This window comes from Fukomys damarensis, unplaced genomic scaffold, assembly GCF_012274545.1.
Source record: "Fukomys damarensis isolate Sample0158 unplaced genomic scaffold, DMR_v1.0_HiC HiC_scaffold_36, whole genome shotgun sequence".
NCBI classification, from domain to species: Eukaryota; Metazoa; Chordata; class Mammalia; order Rodentia; family Bathyergidae; genus Fukomys; species Fukomys damarensis.
The window spans coordinates 29679923-29704106 of NW_022900948.1; the positions used below are offsets into that span (position 1 = coordinate 29679923).

The following is a 24184-nucleotide window of genomic DNA, read 5'->3' on the forward strand; positions in this document are numbered from 1 at the left end:
TTTGGTGGTACCGGGGATCGAACCCGGGACCTTGCCCTTGCAAAGCAGACGGCAGAACCACTGAGCTAAATCCCCAGTCCTAGTCTCTTGTTTCTCCCTCTTACTACACTGGAATTCTTTTCATTTATTTATTTTTTTGTCTTTGTTTTGCTGAGGCAGGGTCTCACTATATAGCCCTGGCTGGCCTTGAACTCAGCCTCCTGAGTGCTGGGGTTACAGGAATGTGTCATCATGCTTTCCTTTTGATTTTTTGGTCTTGCCATATAGTCTAGGCTGGCCTTGAACTGTTCATGTACTGTAGGCTGGCCTCATACTTGGAGTCCTCCTGCTTTATCCTCCTGAGTGCTAGGTCTCCATCCATGCACCACGATGCCGATTTTGGAATTCTATCTTAGTACACTTTGAGATTCATGCTATGGAACTTCTCTATATCAAATTCCACATGGCAATAAATAGCATGTAAGACATGACGAATTTATTTGTGAAGCTTGATTAAAAATTATACTTTCTCCATTGGTTTTCCTTATTAACCCTCAGTAACAAGTGATAGAGCTCCCAGTAAAGCATATGAACCTCTGATTGCCACAGCCTCTGGCAGTGGTATATAGTGAATAGCATAAAGGACTTTGTGTACAAAGCAGGGCATGACAAAGATCATTTGGTGAAGGCCCAAAGGCTTGCTAGTGTAGAAAACCATGGGAAAGAGTTTGGTTTCTCTTTGGTGATAATGGAGGCTTTCGGATTCTGGTTAAGTAATTTAATGTCTTTTTGGTTGGCCATCTTGTTGATGTAACCTCTTGATTTCCTTTTTCTTTTTCAACAAATGATCCTGTGAGTGCATTTCCGCATGTGTACATACAGTATTAACAAGAAAACCCAGATGACTTTTTATTTCCTTCCATGTAAAAGCAGCTCTAGAGTGGCTGGGCCAGGACTAGTACATTGGTTCTGTGAGATAATCAGAGACCCAAACTCTTTCCACCTTTCTGGGACGTCTTCTTAGCTTCCACCCTCTAGTGTACTTCCCTGGTACTTTTAAGGTCTAGCTTGGCTGCCAGAGCTCCAACTTTCATATCCACTTCCCAAGTGAGAAGGAGGAGAAGAGAACAGAGCAAAAAGTACTCCTCTGTGCTAAGTGGTGAGGATTCAGGGGAAAACCAAGGAGATTTGTCTCTGTCCTCTAAGAGTTGTAAGGAAGAGTCAGACGTGACAAACATAACCACACCTAAGTGTATAATTACTAATTTATATTCACACCGTGAAAGTAAATTACTAAATTATCCCTAAGAATATTGGGGAACCATATTTACATGGGAGGTGAGGGGTCTTTTAGCAGCACGTACCTGGGCGGCACTTACTGCTAGGCTCCCAAGCAGCCATCTTTGAATACTAAGTAGAGAGATAGAAGTCTTCATGGTCATTATTCACATATATCCTTGCTGTTTTTGTTTAAGATATCTGGGAATAAGTTGTGGTTATTCTTATTTTAAGCTTACCTAAGAAGACATCTCCTTTCCTCAGCCAATATGGGAAAAAGAAGAGAAAGGAATTATCAGAGGTAAGTTCAGTGTTTGTTCAAACCTTTATTATTACTCTGTCGGGTATATTTTTGTTTTCCTTTGAGGTCTTCCAACTCTCAACCCATTCCTTTCTCTAAATGAAAACCCTTTCATAGGGATAATTATAAGCCTCTTCAGATTCCTTCATCTATCTGTACCATGTAGGGAGGAGAAGAGCACCTTAAAGAGATGACAGGAGGAACTCCTGGTATCCAGGGGACTTTTTGGTTAGTTAAAAACTAATCCCCAGGTGGGCATCATGGTGTGTGCTTATAATCTCAGCTATTCAGTGAGTAGAAAGAGGATTACAAATTCAAGACCAGCCTGGGCAATTTGGTGAGACTCTGCCTCGAAATAAAATTAAAAGGAAGCCAGGTATGGTGGCACATACCTATAATCCCAGCACTCAGGCTGAGGAAGGAGAATCACGGTGAGTTCGAGGCCAGCATGGGCTACATAGTTCAAGGCCAGCCTGAACTACAATGTGAGACCCTGTCTCAAAAGAAAAAGAAAAGGGCTGGGAATGTAGCTAAGCATTAGAGCATATTCTAGGACACACACACACACACACACACACACACACACACACACACACACACGAGGAATAAGAGGAGGAAGAAGAGGAAGAGGGAGAAGGAGGAGAGAAGAGGAACAACCACCACCACAAAAAACTACAACAAACCTGAGCTTCCAACTCTCATTCAACCATTTATGTGTAAATGTGATTTTGGATAAATCTCAAAGCTGAGTGTTAGGTCCACGAGAGTAGTGTCTTGATCCAGTTCATTCATTGTGAAATCCCCATCCCTAGCTCTGTGCTCAGCATATAGATAGATTGAGTGAATAATGAATGACCTCTCTGGGAAAACAGTACAAACAAAACCACAGTTAATTCCTGTAAGATCTAAATACAATAGGGCTGGGATCCTGTGGGAGGCAGTCATGTAGAGGGAAGGTGGGAATAACGGACTGGCTCTGGAAACAAGGAGTTGTACAAATCAGGATTGTGTTGGGAGGCTGGAATGTTAATGGGAAGAAATGATCTCAAAGAGATTACTTGGGAGAGTTTGTTGCATTTTTTTCTCTTTCAGAAAATGAAGTCATCTCTGGGTCCCCCTGAAAGACAGTTCACAGACATAGGGCCGAGAACCTCAAAGGTGGTTGTGCCTCCCTCCTCCCCAGTAGTACATGCGTCTGAGCAGTTAAGTTCAGAAATACCTCTCAGGACCCAAGACAATGCTCTACCTCAGGATCTGCTGAAGGAGTGAGTATCATGGATTCTCAGGGGAGAAATCGGGCCCCTGCTTTGCCCGGAAACTGAGATGGGGCAAGCAATGTGCTCTTTCTGAGTAGGGTGGTGCAAACTGTCACTTTAGTTGCTTACTGAATTCTTAGACTTATCAACAGGCAGGGATGACAGTAATTACCATGGCCATTTACCCAGTACTTACCATCTGGCAGGCTCTTGGCTAAGCACATTACATGGTCTCTCATTTAAACTCCTGCCAGCAGGTAGGCACTATTCTTTTATAGATAAATGGGAGGCAGATTGGTATATGTGATTTGAAGTTTGAATTTTGTATTGAAATTTAACTGCTTTGTGAATTTTGGTAATTATTTATCCTCTTTAAACTTCATATCCTTCATTTGGAAAGTGAGGATAATAATACTTATCCTCAGGGTGTTGGAAGGATTCAGTGGTATAAAGTCTAACTGAATAAACATTTAATAAGTGCAGCCGTGGTTATCATAACTGCATCTGAAGGGTACCCCGCAATGAGTACCTTTGGGCAGAGGCCATTCCAGACCCAAAGCGGAAATGTCTTCAGGTTTGGAGTCTCTCTCATCCCTTTTTCTTCTGAGGAACAGCTGCTGCTGACTGGCTGTCTCTGTCCCCTTCAGGCTTTTGCCACATGGAGAAAAAAACATCCCTTGTGCAGAGATGAAAATACAATTGGACAAGATGAAGAAGAGTCTTCCCCTGGAAAAGAACCGACATGACAGTGCGATTTCTTCTAAGATGTTTCTAACTGTACACCGCCTCACCCTGCAGGTAAGAGCCAGGGTGTTTTGGAGGAAAAAGCCTGCATGAAAACCCAGGAATCCCTTTTCTTCTCAATGTTTGAAGAGTTGGTTTTCTCTTCTATCCCACAACTCTGGCCCCCGCCCCACAGAAGCCTTGGCTATGTGTAGGTGAAAGCCAGTGTGGGGGAAGAGTGTGAGCAGAGTGGTGACTGCATTTCTTCTGCACTGTGCTTCCCACACCTTTTCTTTCCTGCATACTGCTGCAAAACACTGGCTTCCCAGTGTGCTTGCTGACTGAATAAGTGCATCTGGGGAAGGGGAAAGACCCCACAGAAGAGCTTCTTTTCTCTTTCTCCTTCTTCTCCTTCTCTTTCTTCTTGTCCATCTCTTTTTCTTCTTCTTTCTCCTCTTCCACTTCCTTCTCCCCTTCTTCCTCGTCCTTTTCTTTTTCTTTCTCTTCCCACTTCCTCTTTCCTTTCCACCCTCGTCCCCCCTTTTTTTTTTCTCTAGAGACCAGCGTTGCGATATCCCGAACATCTGAAGAAATTACATCATAGCCTGAAGAGAGAAGGTAGCTTTGCTGCTGCTGCTGGATTTCCAGCCACCCATGTTACTCTTACTTTAACTTGGTCCCGATTCTGTTGTTGGTAGCCACAGTCATTTGGGGTCACCTTTAGAATGCAGAAAACTAATTTCAGGAAGCAGCCACCTGGCTTGGTCCTGACCTTGGAGGGAGAGTCACTGTAGTGGGGCAGGTCTCAACAGGAAGCCCAGAGCGGGTGGGGGGCTGTCAGTGGGAAGAGGATCAACCTGGCCTTCTGGTCACCAGGTCACAGGAAGCAGCAGCCACAGAGGAGTAAGGAGAAAACCCCTACTCAGGAACAGGTAGAGTGCTGCAAGGGAGCCCTGGGACTTGCCAGGCTGGGAGAAATGGGTGCAGCCTGACTAGGAAAGAACGCCTGAGAGGTGGGCTTCTCTTTGGTCTCTGTTTGGTTATAGAAGTTAAGTTCCTTCTTTTCCTCTCCTTTTGCAAAAATGTTGTTCACTTCCAAAAGTCCCAACTCAGTTCCTCCTCTTCTGGATTTCAGGAGACTAAAGAGAAAGCCAAGAATGATCTGAGGATCCAGAACACTCCATATGAACATTCAGTTGCTGTTGCTTATAACCCTCTCTGTGGTAAGGACAATACTGTATGTGCTTGGTTGAATAATAGAATCCCAGGGTATAGGTGGCAGCAAGAAAAGTGAAATATACCTTTTCCATTTTGAGTCTTGGCTTTGTCAGGCACTCTGAATGAATGAATGAATGAATGAATTAGTATTTTTATTGCATTGAGCCCAGGGCTTTTGCTCTGAGCTGTATCCCCGGGGATTCTGTCCTTCACACAGCAGGCAGCAGAATCGGGGCTGAGGCCCAGCATAGGAGATGACTTATGCACGGTTAGCACTCCATCCAGGTTCATCACTACCACTCCCCTGACCTCCATTCTTCTTCCTTTTCCTGATGCCTCCAGTAGGAGCTGTTTTGTGTGCATCACTGGGGTCACCTTGGATCCATATCCTTAGAGCAGTTGCCTGTCCTCACTAAGTGAGAAAGGCTTTACAGAAAAGGTGATTTTTAAATTGGATCTTAAATATGTGGGAATTTTTTCCGGTATGGAGAATTCCCAGAGATGGCAGTATCCTGTACAAAGGCATCTTGGAGGAGCATGGCTGCTTGGAAGACATTGAGCATTTCAGTGTGGCTTCTGCTATTTAAAGGAGAGTGGTAGACTGGGCCAAAGAAGTGGATAGGGGCTTATGGACACTGTGAAGGCCACTGGGCTTGAGTCTCCAAATCAGTCTCATTCCATCTTGGCTGCACACTGACAGACTGAGAAGTTTTTCAAACTCTTAACAAGCTAGGTTGTACCCCCGACCTATTAGGTCAGAATTTCTTGTGTTTGGAACCAATTCCCACTGTATTTTTTTTAACCTTTTAAGACAGGGTCTTGCTATGTATTTCATGCTGGCCTTAAACTCACTCTGTAATCAGCTGGCCTTGTACTCATGGTGATCCTCCTGAGTGTTGGGATGACAGGTGCGCATCACCATGTCTAGTCTTATATTGTGTTTTAAAGCTCTCCAGTGCTCCCAGAATGCAGCTGAGGTAAGAACCTTAGCTGGTAGGCAGCCAACAGAGTTATTATCTTTTAGCATAATACCTCTGGTGACAGCTTGGAAGATGTTTATTTAGAGAAGGGGAGATTCAAAAAGGAAAGGGCAAATGTATCTAGGGACTTGTTAGAGAAACAGCTGATGCAAAAGAAACAGAAAATTAGAACAGTTTTATTTTCGTATTTTTAGAACCATGTTAGGAATGGCAGAAGAAAGTGAGTCACACTCTGGTAAGAGTATTCATAATCTGAAGAGTAGAGTTATTTCTCTTTCTGTGGTTTTATGCAGTTACTTCTTATGTGAGGGAATCCTGGATCTCATAGTACACACCTTATTTTCATATCTAATTTTACAGTGTATGTAGTTACAGCCCCAGGTGACCAAGATCACACAACTCAGAAGGCCTTTACAATGTATACACATACTGAAAGATTGAATGGTATCTCATAAATAGGTACACTTCTTATGTGTCCGTTAAGAAAACAAAGGCCTCCTACTACTGAGATATGAAATGCCAAAAAGAAGAGGTCTGACCTGACTTTGTGGTCTCTAGGTCACAGCACTCTTTCTGGTCAGGAAAGTGGCACCCAGCAGCACCAGCAGCAGATGAATACAGAAGGAGTCACCCTGAAACAGGTGAGTGGCAGGGCTTCTGCCAAGGCCTAGTTGCACTATCTCTTACCGTGTGACAAACCACCCCAAAGCTCAAGTCATAGTGATTCATTATTGCTAGTGAGTCTGTGGGTCAGTGAGACAGTCGTCCTGGCCTTGCTTGAGGTCATTTTGCAGCTGGGCAGGGCTGTTGGCCTCATTGCCTAGGTTCCCTTCCATAAGGCCACTCCATGTGGTTTATTGGAGCCTTTTGACAGTCAACCCAAGAGGCTAAAACAGTGTCACCTTTTACTGATCAAACAAGCCCCAGCTGTAGCTCCAGTTCTCAGAGGTGGAGAGAGACCATATCTCTTGGTGGGAGCAACTGCGTGCACATCCAGGAAGGGGAGGGGTTTTTGGCAGCCATCTGTAAATGTGATCTGCCCTTAGTTGACCGCTGAGAGTGGGTAAAAATTAGTTCTGGCTTCATCTGGACAGTCTGGAGGGAAGAAAATGTGTGATAAAAGAGATGTTGATTTCTCCAAGAAGCATTTTTTAGGAAAAAATGCTTTTAATTTTCTAAGGTCTTGATTCATTTTTTCTTATACTTAGGTTTCCATAGAGAGATCAAGAAAGGGCCACTTTGACAAGTCCCTGGATTTCTCCCCTGATATGAAAAGTAAGTTATTAGGGTGAGGACCCTTAGTACTGAACCTGTGTTAACCAGGCTGGCTTCCTCTTGGTGGACACAGTCCTCGTCCTTCACAGAGGTCCTGAAGATAGCCCAACCTTTCCTTTTCTGTACTCTTTACTTTTCTGTACTTGTCACAGTTATTTGGGAGAAGCCTACAGATGAAATTAATGGTTGGGTTTTCTTTTAGATTCTAAAATGTCTAAGACGGACCTCCCTTGCAAGGATGTAGTGCCTCAGTGGAGACAGTACTGGAAGCCTCAATTGCCGACCAAGAGAAGATCCTTGGAGACCTTTCAGAAAGAGTGACTAAAATAAGCTGGAAGCCTGAGCTCAAACTACTGAGGATTCTTCAGGCCACTGATATTGAGGAGGAGGAGAACCAGTCCAGTAGGGCAGAGAGTGAGAATTCTTCGGACACAGACTGAAGGTGTCACCTGGGGCAGCCTTCACCAGAGCAGTATGCTTGGCATCCCAGGGACAATGACCTTTGACATAAGGCAGAAAACATAGGTTACTTCTGCCCCTCCCAAGTCTCCATTAGGACCTAAATTTAGAGGTTCAGCTTTTTTTATTCTGTTTTTTACTAACCTCTAAAATAAGTGAGGGAGAAAAAGCTCCACTCTTTCTCAGTTTAAGTGACTTCTCTTCCATTAGGGTCAAAATAATTTTAATGATTAAACACAACCACTTCTCAATCAAAAGATACTTTGTGTTTTTGGGAGGTGGGAAGAAATGTTTCTTAGCATCTGTTTTATCTCTTCTCCGAAGCTCTGAAAGGTTTTCAGTTGTACGAAGCTAAATTTGGCCTATGGTAGTCTCCATGGTATTTCTAGATTTTTCTGTTATTTCCTTTCTTTAGGAGATGGAATCTGCATAATTATTAAATAATATTCATTGTGTCCTTGTGTGTATGGTACTGGACTCATTGATCTGGAAGTGCTTGGCACTCTAGTTCTAAGAAATTGAGTTTTTGGGGAAGTTTCATTGATGCTCATAGATTCATAATTCCAGAAGAATTTAGAAGCCCTCCAATTTAGTTTTTGGAAGACTGTTTTTCCCGCAGTGTTTTAGTCTTAAACTTTTAAACCAGGTGTGGTGGCACATGCCTATAATCCCAGCACTCTGGGAGGCTGAGACAGGAGGATCATAAATTTGAGCCCAGCCTGGGCAACTTGGTGACTTAATGAGACCCTGTTTTAAAATGGAAAAATAAAAAAGGGCTGGGAGTTGAGTGTGGTGGCACATGCCTATAATCCCAGCACTCAGGAGGCTGAGGCAGGAGGATCACTGTGAGTTCGAGACCAACCTGGGCTACATAGTGAGTTCCAGGTCAGTCTCAACTACATAGACACTGTCTCAAAAAAAAAAAAGTGCTGGGGATGTATTCTAGTTTGAAAGGCCCTGGGCTTAATCCTTGCACCAAAACAAACAAATGCCACTTTTAGTATAGTAAAATCTCAAAGTTGCATGAATATAAAGAGACTGATACAATGAAACTCTCACGTCCATAGTACCTGTGATATGGTAAAGAAAGGCTGTGGCTGTAAACATATACTGTAAAAGAGCTGCACCGGTCCCATTCTGCAACATGCTGCTGTTCACAGGGAGAGCAGACTGCAGGGCCAAGGGCACATATGCCTCCGTGGAGTCTGCATTCCCTCCTTTTTTGGATTTTGGACCTGGTACCACTAATCATAGAACTTTCTGCTTAAGTGGCCTCATACTGCTTCCATGGCCTGTGCAAGACTCTTTCTTGTATTCAAAGTATCAAAAATAACCAGAAAATCATTTTATATAAGAATAGCTTTATATTATCTAGTATCTAAGTAGATTCAAATTTCCCTCTTACCTTTTTTTTTTCTTTAACCTTTGAGACATTGAAATTAGAATACAAAGAAGGTCTATGACTTGCTTTTGGTTGATATGTTCAAATGTATCTTTGAATTTATAGCTTTCCCTTTCACTTTTTTTGGGGGGCAGGTATTTGAGACGGTCTTGCTGTATTGTTCAGGCTGGCCTTGATCTCACTATGTAGCCCAGGCTGTCCTTGAACTCATGACAAGTCTCCTGCCTCAGCCTCCAGAGTGCTGGGATTACAGGAGTGCACTACCAAACCCACCTACCTTTTACTCTGTTCTTTCTCTTAGATTTTATTTGTTGAATGAATTGTTTGTATTTTCCCATACTCTCTATTTTCCTAGTTGCATCCCCGTGGTGTCAACAGGTTTCTTGATTCTCTTTATTTTTTCACAAACTGTTTCTTAGACCTGGAAGCTTGAGCTGATTCAGGTTTTATTGGTATCTTAGTTACATTTCTCTCATTGCTGAGACAAAATGCCTGATATCCAAAGTTAAAGGGAAAGGTTTGTTTGGCTCACAGTTTGTAGAGGTTTCAGTCCCTATCTGGCTGGCTCCAAGGCAGAGCGGCACATGGCAGAGGGGTAATCACAGAGGAGAAATAGTTCACTGCAGGCAGAAGACAGCAAAAGCAGCAAGCAGTGGAGAAGACGAGCCTCTTTTTGTCTCATGTTTTATCCAAGCCACTGGGGTTAGAGCAGTGCCAAACCAATCAATGTACTGGCTCATTTAGTAATCACACACCCTTAATCCCAGCACCACACACTATAGATTTAGCCACCTCTGTAAAAGCCCCGCCTATGACTTTGGGGGGACATCTAGACACAAACTACTACAATTGGCAAGGAAATTTTATAGCCGATGTTGTGTAGATGTTGTGTAGTCACGAGGCCCATCATTTATGGGTATCTCTTCTCTGATCTTAGTGGTTAATGGTGATCCTTGCCTGATTTGTGTATATTTATCTTGTATCCTGAACCTTTGCTAAACTTGCTTATTAGTTCTAAGTATTTTAGTGGGTTTCTTTAATTTTTTTTGATATATATCATCTGCAAATAGAGATATTTTTATTTCTTCCTTTCTAGTCTAGATGCTTTTAATTTCTTTTTCTTGTTCAACTGGTGGACCCTGTAGTACAATGTCAAATAGAAGTAGCAGTGGACTGTGGACATTCTTGTCTTACTCTTTTTTTTTTTTGGTGGTGGTGCTACTGGAACTGAATCTACTGCCTTTACAATGAGCTACATCCACCATCTTTAAAAAATTTTTAAGATAAGTTCTTGCTAAGTTATTAAATTGCTGAAGCTGGACTTGAATTTATGATATTTTTGCTTCATCTTTCAAGAATACTGGGATTACAGGCATGAACCTCCTTGACATATTCTTGATTTTTGAGGGAAAATATTAATCTTCAATCACTTATGATGTAAGTCATATATATTTCATATAAAATTTATGTATTTCATTTACTAGATTGAATTTTCTAATTTTGTTGAGTTTTTGTGTATTTTTTTTAATCAAAATTTTCTGATCAGTACAAGTTTGCAGTACATAATGATTACATTCATTGTGGGGAATTGGTACACATATATAACACATATCAATTCCTTTGATTTCTCCTTCCCCTCCACCCCCGTATATTTTATTTTATATTTATTATTATTTTTTGGGGTTTTTTTTTTTTGAGACAGGGTCTCACTATGTAGTAGAGACTGACCTGGAATTCACTATGTAGCCCCAGGCTGGTCTTGAACTCACAAGATCCTCCTGACTCAGCCTCCTAAGTGCTGGGATTACAGGTATGTGCCACCACACCCAGCTCCACCCCTGTTTATTTAAAGTTATTTTTAACAATTGTTATGGCCGGTATCTGATATATATATTTTGAAATCTTTTTTCTTTTTGTACTGGGGATCAAACTCAGGTCCTTGCACTTACAAGGCAGGTGGTGGAACCACTGAGCTAAATCCCTGGTGTAAGAGCCTTACTGAACTAGAGTGACCCCATGTTGACCAGCAAAAGACCCAGAGACTGTTGTCCCCCCCGCTTTATAGGATAAGTAATTAAGTAATGATTAATTGTGAATTACTAGGTAACTGCTTGGGAGTAGCTGGGAAACTACAGAAGAATTGTAACAAACACAGAGACCCAAAGTAAATCACTCCACTCCTTGTTTGCCTGTAACTGAATGTTCTGAACACCACAATCTATAAAACAATGGATAATCGATCTGCTGACCATTAGTACGTAATGGTTGAGTACATGATTGATGACCACCAGCTCGGATCAACTGACCACTTGCCTTTGTCCCCTTCCTGTAAGTTTCGAGTGTTAACTCCCCCCATAGCCCTATATAAAATAGCCTCTGACTCTGAGCAGTTGCCTCTCTGAGCTACTTGGCTCCAGGAGTGCCATCTGGCCAGACTAATAAAGGTCTGTTTGCCAACCAGCCTGGTGTGTTCCTTCCTGGGCGATTCTCACTGTCTGACAAGCTCCTGGAGCCTCGCCGGGCTTTAGGGCTCAGCATCTTGGAGGCCTTTTGGCTGTTCACGCTTCACAGATTAAAAGTGAGACTTTAAGTCTTACACCTGGCCCTACTTTTAAATCTTTATCAAGTTAATTATCATAAACAGATGAATAGCCAGACTAACATACCAAAAAACAAATAAAATACATAAAACACTTACACTAAATCAGTGTACACTTTTAGATACATTGGCCATGCTGGATTACAATAAATTTTCTCTCTCTTTTTTCCTATTATCTGTCTTCCATTTTGCACTTTATTCATATATTGGGTTTCTCATATAAGAGAAACCATGCAATATTTAGGCTTGTGTGTCTGATTTACTTCACTTGACACTGCGATCTCAAGGTGTACCCATTTTCCTGCAAATGACTCAGGTTTATCCTTTATGGCAGAGTAGTAGTACTCCTTGTATAAATGCCACATTTTCTTTATCCATTCATCTGTTGATAGACATTTGGGCTGCTTCTATAGCTGTTATGATTTGTGCTGCTATAAATAGGGGTGTGTATTATCGTAGTATGTCTTTAACTCTTTTGGGGAGATATCTAGAAGGGGTTTATCTGAGTCTAATGGAATTTTAATTTTAGTTTTTAATTTCTTGCCTTGCCTGTTGGTTTCACTCTGTTGATCCTTGTGGAGTTGTGACCCTCATTGTCTTTTTCTAGGATATTGTTTAGAATTGTGTGGAATGCTGGTTTGGTATTCATGAAATTGTCTCAGGTGTTCTTTGTTGTGGAAGTATCTAATTTCTCTGTTGATTTTGAAAGATAATTTTGCAGGATACAACAATCTAGGTTGAAGGTTATTTTCTTTTAGGACTTGAAATACTTCACTCAAGGCTCTCCTTGACTTGAGGGTTTGTGTTGAAAAGTCCACTGTGATTCTAATGGGCTTTCCTTTGTATGTGATTTGTTTATTTTCTCTAACTGCTTGTAGGCTTTTGTTCTTCTGTTGGGTTTCTGGGATCTTGACTATTATATATCTAGGTATAGATTTTTTTAAATCATGGCTAGTTAGAGTTCTATATGCCTCACTTATCTATATGTCATCTATATGTAATGTTCTATCTTCGCATTTGCTCAATCTGCTGTGAATACTTTCAATGGAGTTTATAATCTGGATATCTGAATCTGTTTCATGGATTCTATTTCTTTCCTATATTGGGCATTCATAGTTTCCATTTCTTTCCTATGCTGGGCATTCAGAAGGCTTCCATCATGGTCCTGAGCTCATCTTTTTTTTTTTTTTTTTTAATCTGTTTCTGTTCTAGAGTCTCTAATCATGTCTTCCATTCTGCTCACCATCTCTGTAGTTATCTGGGAAATTAGTCCTGTTTTGAATTTTTCTAGAGCCTCATTCATCTGTTTTGTTTCTTCCTGTGCTATCAGTTCAGGTAGTTGATTATAAGATTTTTCCACCTCGTTTTGCCTAGAATTGTCTTTGGTTAGCTGGAAGTCTGGGTTTGTGCCTTGCTTAATGTCTTCTCATTTCTAATTTTGTTGGTGGTGCTATTTTTTGGTTTAATTCCTGGGCTGATACTTCAATATTAGAGCCTTTATAGAATGATTGCTTCTCAGAGGTATCTTCCAGGTATAGCTGGTCTTTTTAGGTTTTGAGTCTCTAATGACTCAGGCAATCTCATTTTCAGTATACCAAGGAGGACAACTGATTAGATCAATCACAATACCTTAGCCCAGTTGCTACAATAATCATCGACAATAAAAAGCACAGCTTAGAAAATGAAAATGTGTGTTAGCAATTACATTGTCACTTTGAGGTAGATCAAAGTCAAGGACCAGCCCAAAATAAGTTTGTAGTACATAAACTCTTCAAAATAGAAAATTTACCATTCATGATAAGAATTTAGAAGGGGTTGGGAAGGGAGGGATAGAGAGATGGAAGGAGAGGAAAGGTTAGAAGTAAGGATAAAGGACACAGGAAGATCACCCAAATTTTGGGAGACTGTTGAAGACAAGAGGAAAAGACAGAGTGAAGGAACATAGACAAGAATAGAACAAATTAACAGCCATAGGGAAGCTAGAAACTGTATTCACCTTCCTATATGAATAGTGACAGTCAAGGGGAAAAATGAGAACCAAGACCTGTCCTGTAAAGGTGCAAGATCCCAATGATGAATGTAACTGTACTGTATACCTAAAATGTACCAATAAACTCAATGAGAGAGAGAGAGAGAGAGAGAGAGAGAGAGAGAGAGAGGGGGGGAGAAAAAGAATAGTGACAGTTAAGCTGGGTGTGGTGGTGCCCGCCTGTAATCCCAGCACTCAGGAGGCTGAGGTAGGAGGATTGCTGTGAGTTTGAGACCAGCCTGGGCTACATAGTGAGTTCCAGATCAGTCTCAACTACATAGTGAGACCCTGTTTTTTAAAAAAAAGAATAGTGACAGTTGAGAGAAAAATAATCTGAAATAGGACAGGAACAGTAATAAAGAGGGCGAGAAATGCAGAACAAGAAGGGAGAGAGAGAGAAAAAGGGGGGGTCTCCCTCAGGGTATGTCTCTGTTGTCCTAGTAGACAACCTAGTAGATCTAAATTGATTAGTCTCAGCAATCCAGCTATAGTTCACTTAGTTTCAGGCTGATTTCTGGTTGCAAGTCCCAAGTTGATGTCCCTGACCTCTTGCAGGATTGAACTCTGCAAGGTTCTACCACAGGATCCAGCTGTCCTTCTCCCAAAGTGAGCCCAGGTTTCTATAGGAGGTGCTAAAACCACCAATTTACCAACCACAGTGGTCCAGTGTGCCTTTATTGCAGAGATTTTCTTCACGTTCTTAGTAGGCTTCAATTTTCATTGAGGAGCCTCAGAGAGGCCCTCTCTCTGTTCATTTCTGCTCTATCTTATGGAGCTCATAACCATGGCCTTTATAGCCCCTTGGTGCCTCTGCAGTGTGGATTCAGATACCACAAGGCCTGCCTGACAAGCTCCGGGGGCAGCTCTGTGGGGGCATGGCCTGTGCAGCAAGCTCCAGGGGCACAGCACTGACCTCAGTGGGCAGAGGTGCTGCTTAATGCTCTTTGTGTGGAGTATTACATGTGTTGATTTGCTTATATAGATCCATCCCTTCAACCTTGGAATGAATTCTACTTGGTCATGATATAGGATCTTTTTGATGATTTTCTGCATTCTATTTGCCTATAAATTGGCCTGTAGATTTTTTTGGGGGGGTTGGGTCCTTTTCTGGTTTTGGAATCAGGATAATGTTTTCTTCCATGAATGACTGCTTCCCCTTCGATTTCATGAAACAGTTTGAAGAGTACTGACATTTGATCTCTAAAGTTCTTGTAGAATTCAGTAGTGAATCTGTCAGACCTGGGCTTTTCTTACTTGGTAGCTTATTAAAAAATTCCTTCTTTAATTCCATTGACTGATTGATATTGGATTATTTAGGATTTTTATATCTTCTTGGTTCAGCTTTGGTAGTTTGTATATATCTAGGAATCTATCCATTTCTTTTGAATTTTCCATTTTATTAGAGTATGGGTTCTCAAAGTAGTTAGCAATGATCTTCTGGATTTTGGTGAAATCTGTTGTGATTTCACCTTTTTAATTTCTAATTACATGATTTTGGGTCTTTTCCTTCCTTATGCTGGTAAGATAGGCTAAGGGTTTGTTTATTCTTTCAAAGAACCAACTCTTCAATTTATTGATTCATTGTAATTTTTTTACTCTCAATTTCATTAATTTCATCTGTGATCTTTATAATTTCCTTTTTCATACTACCTTTGGGTTTGGATTGTTCTTATTTTTCTAGGACATTGAGGTGCATCATAGGTTATTTACTTGAGCTTGCTCTGTTTTTCTGATGTTGGCATTCATTATGCCCCACAGTTTCTGGTACATTGTACTGGCATTATTTTTGATGGTAGATACTGTCTAATTCATTTTTTTAATTTCATCTGTGACTCATTGATTATTCAAGAGGGTATTGTTTAATTTCCAGATGTTTGCATAGCTTTTATAGTTTCTTTTGCCAATGATTTCTAGTTTCGTTGAACTAGAATCTGATAATATACATGGGATAATTTTGATCCTTTTGTATTTACTTAAGCATGCTTTATGGGCTAGTATGTGGTTTATTTTGGAGAAAGCCCCATGTACTGCTGAAAAGAATGTGTATTCTGTTGTCAGATGAAACACTCTGTAGGTAGATTTTAAGACCATTTATTTGAAAGTTTGGTTCAACTCTGATATTTGTTGATTTTTGTCCAGTTGATCAGTTTATTTGTGACAGTGGGGTGTTTTTTGGGGGGGTACCGGGGATTGAACTCGGGTCCTTGCACTTGCAAGGCAGGCCACCGAACCGCTGAGCTAATTCCCCGGCCCTGACAGTGGGGTATTAAAGTCCCCCATTACAATTGTCTTGGTGTTTATCTGATTTGTCATTTTCATAAGTGTTTTGTGCAATTGGGCATACCTGTATTTGGTGCATGTTATGTTTATAATTGTTATCTCTTCACATTGAATTATTTCCTTAACCAATATGTAATGATTTTCTTTATCTCTTCTGATCAATTATGGCTTGAAAACTACTTTGTCTGAAATTAGGATAGCTGCTCTTGCTTTTTTTTCTGGGTTCTTGTTGCTTAGAATATCATTTTCCATCCTTTAACTTTTAATCTGTGAATTTTACTCGTTATTTATTTATTTATTTTTGAGAAAGGGTCTCACTATGTAGTTGAGACTGACCTGGAACTCACTATGTAGCCCAGGCTGGTCTCAAACTCATGATCCTCCTGCCTCGGCCTCCCAAATGCTGGGATTACAGGTGTGCGCCACCACGCCTGGCTCTAATCTGTGAATTTTAAAAATTAACTGTGTTTCTTGTATACTGCACATTGTTGGGTTTTGTTTCTTGATACATTCTACCAATTTGTTTTGTTTTTTGATTGAGGAATGGAGACCATTCACATTGAGCGTTATTACTGAAAGGTAATAATTAACTTATTCCTGTCTTTGAATTATTTTCCTGCTGCTGATTTCCTTACTTTTTTCCTCTTGCTTTGCTGCCCATCCCACAAATGTATTCATTCTTTTTGACTTATTGGCATTGTTGGCTTCATTATATCTTTCTGGAATATCTTTGAAAATATTTATTTATTTATTTATTTATTTGATACCAGGGATAGAACTCCGATCCTTGCGCTTGCAAGTCAGGCCACCGAACCGCTGAGCTAAATCCCCGGCCCCTGAAAATATTTAAATACTAGTTTGATGGTCATGAATTTCTTGAGGTGTTCCTTGTCATGGAAATACCTAATTTCTCCATCAATTTTGAAGGAAAGTTTTGCATAAGTCAAGACTGGAAGTTGTTATCTTTTAGGGCTTATAACACTTCAAGCTCTCCTGGCCTTTAAGGTTTGTGTTGAAAAATCTGTTATAATTCAAATGTGTTTACATTTATATGTGTTTACATTTATATGTGATTTGTTGCCTTTCTCAAGCAGCTTTAAAGATTTTGGCCCTGCGATAGGCTAGTACTTTGAGTATAATGTGACCATGTGGAGAGTTTCTGCATTGGTTACTATTCTTTGGGCTTCTGTATGCCTCACTTATCTGTATGTTTAGTTCCTTCTCTATATTTGGGGAGTTTTCTGCCATTTTTTCTAACAGTTTTTTTAAATGCCATTTGTGATGTCTTCTGCTTTCCACTTATTCCGATGAATTTGTTGTTATTGTTGTTTTAGAGTCAGGGTCTTGCTACGTAGTTCAGGCCAGCCTTGAGCTCACTATGTAGTCCAGGCTGGCCTTGAAGTGACGGCCACCAATGTGCTGGGACTACAGGTGTACACCACCACACCTGGCTTCACTTATACCAACTACTTTTAGGTTAATCTTTGCATCCTTTACCAGCCATTATATCCATTTTTCATGTTCTCTTATTATTTTAAAGATATTTTTGAATTGTTGGTCTTTTAAGCCATCATTGTTTTCTAGTTCTGAAATTCTGTCCTCACACTGTCACTTCTGCAGCTCATACTTTCAACATAACTTTTAATCTTGTGGATATCCATTGAAACCTTTTTTGTGGACTTTAAGTCTTTGCTAAACTGGTCATTGATGTTTTGTATCATTTTGTTCAGCTCAGCTAGCTTTTTATTAGTGTCTTCTGAATGCCTCTGGGTCAATTTTGGTTACTAGTCCCATTGTCTGTGATCCTGCTGAATACCACTTTGATCTGTTTTCTAACATTTTCTGTTATCCTCTCAAGTAGTTTTGGTGTGTGGCTTATGTTATTCTCCCACTGCATGCTTCCTGGATTTGGTTCTGAGGGTTTGGTGTTTTGGGAGGCATTTTATTGCTGTGCCTTATTTTTCCTTTTTTGTACCTGGGGAGTGAACTCAGGACCTTGCGCTTTTGAGAAAGGCATGGTGCCACTGAGCTAAATCCCTAGCCCAGTGTCTTATGTTTATTTTGCTTTTTGTTTGTTTGTTTTGTTTTGTGCTGAAGTTTGTGGTTGCTTATAGTGTTATGACTTTGTTGCTAGAGTTGCTTTTAAGTTAGTCACTTTTCAGTGATGTACTTTGGGCATGGCTAATTACAATACTTTGCCTCCACTCAAAGATCTGACCACCTCTGTTAATTTGGAAGTGGAGAATGCAGCGTAATTGGCTGAACACCAAGTTCTCTGGGAATGTACTCAAGTGTTGTTAATGTCACAAAGGTGTTGGCTTATATGACCCTGGTAGTATCAGGCAAATCAGTTATAGTAGTATCATCCAACACAAGTTGGATATTAACATACCACAAGAAACGATTATGTATCACCCTTAAGTTTAGAGAAGAAATCCACAATTATGGTATAAACATTAAGATGACCCAGGTGTTGATTTACAGCTAATAATGGTAGAAAACAGTTCAACAGTGGTTTTTATAGAGTTAACCATCTGAAGATTAATAAAGCTTTATGGTTATACTATTAGTGATATAGGGGGTGGGGAATGGTGGGATGCAAGAAGAAAAATTTGAAACCTTCAATTATGATATGAGAAGGAGGAGAATGAAGTGGTACGAAGGATCCTACTGGGAGGTGTGTGTGGTGGTGTACACCTATTATCTCAGAAGAGTTTGAGGCCAGTCTGGGCGACATAGTGAGTTCAAGGTCATCCTGAACTACATAGTGACATTCTGTCTCAAAAAACAAAAACAAACAAAAATCCCATGAGTAGAAGGATGTTTATAGAATTAGGTAAAGGTAACAGAAAAAACTGATGATAAATAGAAGACAAAAGAAAAAGAGGAAGGAAAAGAAATTGTACAGGGAGTAAAGATAAGAAAAAGGGGGAGAAAAATTAGAAGAGAAGAAAGAAAGAAAAATAGATAAGAATCAAGGAAAAAGGACAAAAGAAAATGAATAACAAACTGAAACAAACAAGAAGAGAAGGAAAAACAAACAAGAAGAGAAGAAAAAGCAAGAGAGGAAAGCAAATAAGAAAAACAAAACTCATTTACACAAAAATAATTTTCTCTGATTTTGAACACATTGTTTTCCTGGGATCTACAGTTTTGGAGCAGGGTCTGAGTTGAGACATGTCTCTGCTCACATTGATAGATAAAGAGGGTAGTCAGATGCCAGGTCCGTGTTGGATGCAGGTACCCGTAGCCAGTAGGAGTAGGGTGAGGGCACCAACACTGCAGCTTTCAAATCCATGGCAACTCAAGTTAGGCTGGGCCTCTGGCTGTGCGGGGGTGGGGGGGGGTGGGCCTGTGTCCTTTAGCTAAAACCCCTCTGGGGGTCTCTTTGCAGCCTGTTCCCTGACTGTGGCTGTCTCCCATGGCTGTCTCTCGCCCAGTCACTGTGGAGATGTAACACTGGGAGCCCTGAAGAGAAGCTGTCCCATGGTTGCTGTGAGTCCCACGTTCAAATAACCCTTTGCTGGAATGGTGTCTGACCAAGCACCCTCTCTAGGGATATGGTGGGCGCTTGCTGGAGTTGCTCACCAGCTGTTGCCTGTTGGAGGACTGATGTGGGAGCAGAATCTTGTGCTGTCCATGGCAGCAACTGGTCTGTTCCACTGCTGCATTTCTCCCTGAGGCTCTGTGGAGCCTGCAGCTTTCACTATGTGGGGTTTTTTTTTTTTTTTTCTTTTCTCTCTTTCCTGCAAGCCATGAACCTGGAGCTGGGGAGAAAGAGCACACTGTCTCTTCCTCTGCATTGCATTCTGTCTCTTCAATTTATCTGTAGGTTTTAGTTTTTCCTGTCAAATCCTTCCTGGTTCCTGGGGATCAACTTCTGTTTTTAACTTCCCCAAGTTGTTATTTTTCTGTTTCAGGTTCCAAATCTCAAAGAAACTCCATTGTGGTTGCTCACCACTCTGTCATTTCCTTTCTTCCTTTCTCCCTCTCTCTCTCTGTCTCTATCTCTTTCTTTCTTTCTCTCTTGAAAGGACATTAAATTTTGTAAGTGCTCTTTCTGTGTCTATTGTAGTGTCATATTGTAGTGATCATGTGGTGTAGTTATTATTTCTTTATTTTATTTATATAATAGTAATTGCTTTTTGGATGTTAAGCCAAACTATGTTCCTGGGATCCTGGGATACATTTTACTTAAACATGTTGGATTCAGCTTTTTACATGTTGTTGGATTCAGCTTGCTAGAATTTTTTATATTCACATTATGAGATATTGGTATATAATTTTCTTGTGACATCTTTGGTTTTGGTATCAGGGACTCATACAATGAGTTGGGAAGTTTTTTTTGTTTTTTGTTTTTCTTTGAGACGGGGGTCTCACTATGTAATTGAGACTGACCTGGAAAACACCAGGCTGGTCTCGAATTCATAGCGATCCTCTTCCCTCAACCTCCCAAGTGCTGGGATTATAGGCATGCACCACCACTCCTGGCTCTGTTCTTGTCTATGTTTTTGGAAGTGCTTGCAAAGAGTTTGCTTTTTGTTTTGGTTTTTTGAGACAGGGTCTCACTATGTAGTTGAGACTGACCTGGAGCTCACTATGTAGCCCAGGCTGGTCTCGATCTCACAGTGATCCTCTTGCCGCAGCCTCCCGAGGGCTGGGATTACAGGCATGTGCCATCACGCCCTGCTAAGAGAGTTTGCTTTTATGACCATTCTTTAAATGTTGGTGGAATATATAAGTGAAGCAATCTAGAGCTGGGCTTTTCTTCGTGAGTAGTTTTTTGATTACTAATTCTTTTTATTGTTATGTCTATTCAGATTATCTGTTTTCTTGAATCAGTTTTTGTAGTTTATGTGTTTCTAGAAATTTGTCCATTTTATCTAATCTGTCCTTTATTAGCATATAATTATTTGTAGTATTTCTTTTTTTGTTGTTTTTACCGGGGATCGAACTGGTGTCCTTGTGCTTGCAAGGCAGGCGGTGGAGCCACTGAGCTAAATCCCCGGCCCCAATCTGTAGTATTTCTTCTAATCCTTTTTGTTTCTGTGAGGTGGATAATGCCTTCCCCTTTATTTCTGGTTCTAGAAATGGGAGTTTTTTTATTTTTTTCTTATCTGACTAGATAAAAGTTTGTTAATTTTGTTAAACTTTTTAAACAATTATCTTTGTTTTAATTGTTTTTAAAATGTTTCTATTTCATTAGTTTTTACTCTTTCCTTTATAATATCCTTCATTCTATTTGCTTTAGCTACCTCCCCCCATATCTTCAGATAGAAGATAGGCTGTTGATTTGAGGTCTTCCTTCTTTTTTAATTTAGGCATTTATATTTACAGCTATGTTTCTTTGTGCTATTTTAGCTGTATCCTATAAATTTTGATATGCTTGGTCTTCATTTTAATTCATCTCAAAGATTATTCTCATTTTTGTTTTGATTGTTTTTTTCACCTGTTGACTATTTATGTTGCTCAGATTTTCACTTTCACATATTTGAGTTTCCCAGATTTGTTTCTTCTCTGACCTGTGCTTGGGGAAGTCACTGAGCCAAGGCTCTGGATGTGCTTCTCTCCGAGTGACAACCGTACTAGGAGCTGAGTTCCTGCTAGATGGGGTTAGGGAAGGAGTCACTGGTCTCCTTGGCTTGCCTCTCTTCGTGTGGAACCCTGTCCCGTAGCCAGCACCCCAGTATTCTCAGGGGTGCCATGCCCAACTTAGAGCCTCCTTCCACAATGGGAGCTGGGGAGAGGAAAGGAAACCCTATTTATATTGGCTCTGCTCACCTGGGAATTAGCCTTGGCACAGGTAGTCAGGGAAGGCTGAGCAAGGCTGACACCCTGTCCCTCCTACTTGGACCTTGTGTTCACCAGGCTGGAGTATGGTTTCAGTCTCACTGTGATGGGGGCATAGAGAGGGCCTGGGCTTTGGTTCACATACTGTAGTCTCTGAGTTCTTCCTAAGTTTTTGCGTTTTTTCATTTGTTGTTTGTTCTTATGACCATTCCCAGGTACTTTATTTATTTTAATTTTTTGTGGCGCTAGGGATGGAATCCAGGACCTTGTACGTGGTAGGCAGTTGCTCACCACTGAGCTGTACTCTAGTCCCTCTCAGGGACCTTAAGCACTTTTGTTGTGTTTCTTTTCTCTCTCTCTTCTTCTTCTTTTTTTTTTTTTTTTTTTTTTTTTTTTTTTTTTTTTTTTTTGACAGAGTGTCACTTTGTAGTTCAGGCTGGTCTCGAACTCACTATGTAGCCCAGGTTAGCCTCCGATTCCAGGCAATCCTCCTGCCTCAGCTTTCTGAGTGGTAGGATTACAGGCATGCACCACTGCAACTGGCTCACATTTTTTTGGTTTTAAATGATTTTCATCAGTTTTGCTGGAGAAGCAGTCCCTAATCAATTATTTGGGTAACCTAAGTATAGTTTGTACAGGGAGGACAGACTAAGCATTATCTCAAAACAGACCAAATTAGACAGCCAAAGCTGCTGCCTATTCATTCCTCTTTTTTTTTTTTTTTGTACTGGGTATCAAACTCAGGACTTTGTGCTTGCCAGGCAGGCGATGGAACCACTGAGCTAAATCCCCAGCCCTATTCATTTCTCTTTTCCAAGCCAAATCAATATTCTCTGACATTATTTGTGTCACTGATCTGAACTATGTATAGCAGAATCTTTATGGTGACAGGAATCAAAGAGGTGCTATGTGGGCTGTTTTCCTGAAAACAGTGATTTCTCGAATGCACATTACATTGCAGGGTGACTTCTGTGGGCTGACTTTTAAAATTTTACAACTTTCCATTCCTCCTTACCCTATCTCAGATTGTCCACAGGCACAAACCCAATTTCTAGGGGTTAGTGGTGGGGTGAGGATTGCGGTGGGGCTTATCCACTTCCTTCTTTTATCTGAAGACTCAGGCAGAGAAGACTTAAATATTTTATAGCCAACTTAATGTACTTAATTGGTTTACTCAGTGAAGCAGCTCCCAGAAACTGGAATATTCTTTTAACACTTTTGAGGAGTACAAAGTTACCTTATTGATCGGGACATGTTTTGAGTGAGAAGCTATTTGCTATTTGAACATTGACCTTTGCTTCTCTTCTTTATTTTTTGGTACTGGGGATTGAACTTGGGACCTTGTGTTTGCAAAGCAGGCAGTGAAACCACTGAGCGAACTCCCTGGCCCTTTTTGCTTCTGTTTTTAAAGATAAATAATGTAGATTAGAACTTGATTCACCTTTGCCATGTCAATAACACACAGCTGGGTAATCACAAACAGAGCTTTGGGAAACAGCCTTCCTACCATATTAGCTTTCCACCCACTATTTTGGTCGGATCTCTGGCCAACTCTGTATGTATGTTGTCTCCATTTTAAAGATTAGGCTCAGAATTGAATCCAAGGCCAATGATAGCCTTGTAATTTCTTTGAATGAATTTAAAAAAAGGCATCCCTTCAATGCTTGGCTACCATGTGTTAGAAAATTCTCTCAATGAATCTACACATCCATGTCGATTACAATAGAAACCATGCTCCTGGAACTGGTCTACTTTTGCAGTGCACCTGGTAGCCCTGTTAGAGAGGTTAAATAATTTGCCAAAAGTCAAAAGTCAGGAAGAGAAGGGGGCTGGGCTTAGAATCTGGGTCCCCTCTCTCCTTGTCCTCTGTCTCCTGATCCCTTCTCTCAACGCAAGCTGAGGCTGTGACAGTCTTGAACCAGGAGGAAGGACGAGGCCATGTAGGAAGGAACTGACTGAAGGGGCATAGCCTGCTGGTGCCCTTTGCTTCCACCTCCCAGTGTTCTGAGAGAGGAGGAGCTGGTAACGGTAGGCTGCTAACTGCCATTTTCCCTCGGCCATAGGAAGCCAGGATTGCTTTGTATGTTTAAACCGACAATAGTACCTAAAGTTTAGCCCATCCCAGGAGGCTAATTGATATTCTAAAGAAATAGCCCTTAATATCTTTGTTTTTTGCTATTTTCTTCGGATCCCTGCTAAAGCTGGCCCACTTGATTGGAGTCATCACAACTTGCTGAGCACACTTCCCAGTGACACCCGGCCCAGTCTGGCCTGTGTGGAGAAGCAAAGCCAGTGAAAGCACCTTCAGATATCCTAGGTCCACACTCTTTCCTCCTTAGGGCCAGCATCCTGTTGATATTGGTCCTGACCTTGGGGGTGACAGACTCTGTTCCTCATTGTTTTGGGATTATAGGATGCTCCTTGGGTTTCTCCCATGATTCAGTGACCCTTAAAAAATAGCACGTTAGCCGGGCATGGTGGCTCACTTCTGTAATCCCAGCACTCAGGAGGCTGAGGCAGGAGGATCACTATGAGTTCGAGACCAGCCTGGACTACATAGTGAGTTCCAGGTCAGTCTCAACTACATAATGAGACCCTGTCTCAAAAAACCAAAA

The 24184-nt window shown here is 41.0% G+C and overlaps 2 protein-coding genes across 2 annotated transcripts in view; both read left to right on the top strand.

Moving 5' to 3' along the window:
* Nucleotides 1–8146, top strand: part of CUNH9orf43 (chromosome unknown C9orf43 homolog) — a 19799-nt gene extending 11653 nt beyond the window's left edge. Inside the window, 10 exon segments of the mRNA XM_010639403.3 lie at nucleotides 1492–1558; nucleotides 2651–2823; nucleotides 3462–3612; nucleotides 4095–4155; nucleotides 4414–4469; nucleotides 4673–4760; nucleotides 6294–6376; nucleotides 6944–7010; nucleotides 7213–7331; nucleotides 7334–8146. Of these exon segments, the coding sequence (XP_010637705.2) occupies nucleotides 1492–1558; nucleotides 2651–2823; nucleotides 3462–3612; nucleotides 4095–4155; nucleotides 4414–4469; nucleotides 4673–4760; nucleotides 6294–6376; nucleotides 6944–7010; nucleotides 7213–7331; nucleotides 7334–7450 (982 nt within the window). The 3' untranslated portion in view covers nucleotides 7451–8146.
* A 15159-nt stretch (nucleotides 8147–23305) lies between these two features.
* Rgs3 (regulator of G protein signaling 3) overlaps nucleotides 23306–24184 on the top strand; it is a 97480-nt gene continuing 96601 nt past the window's right edge. The window contains exon 1 of the mRNA XM_010639408.3: nucleotides 23306–23597. The gene's annotated coding sequence lies outside the window, so the exon portion shown is untranslated. The remainder of the gene's footprint in view (nucleotides 23598–24184) is intronic.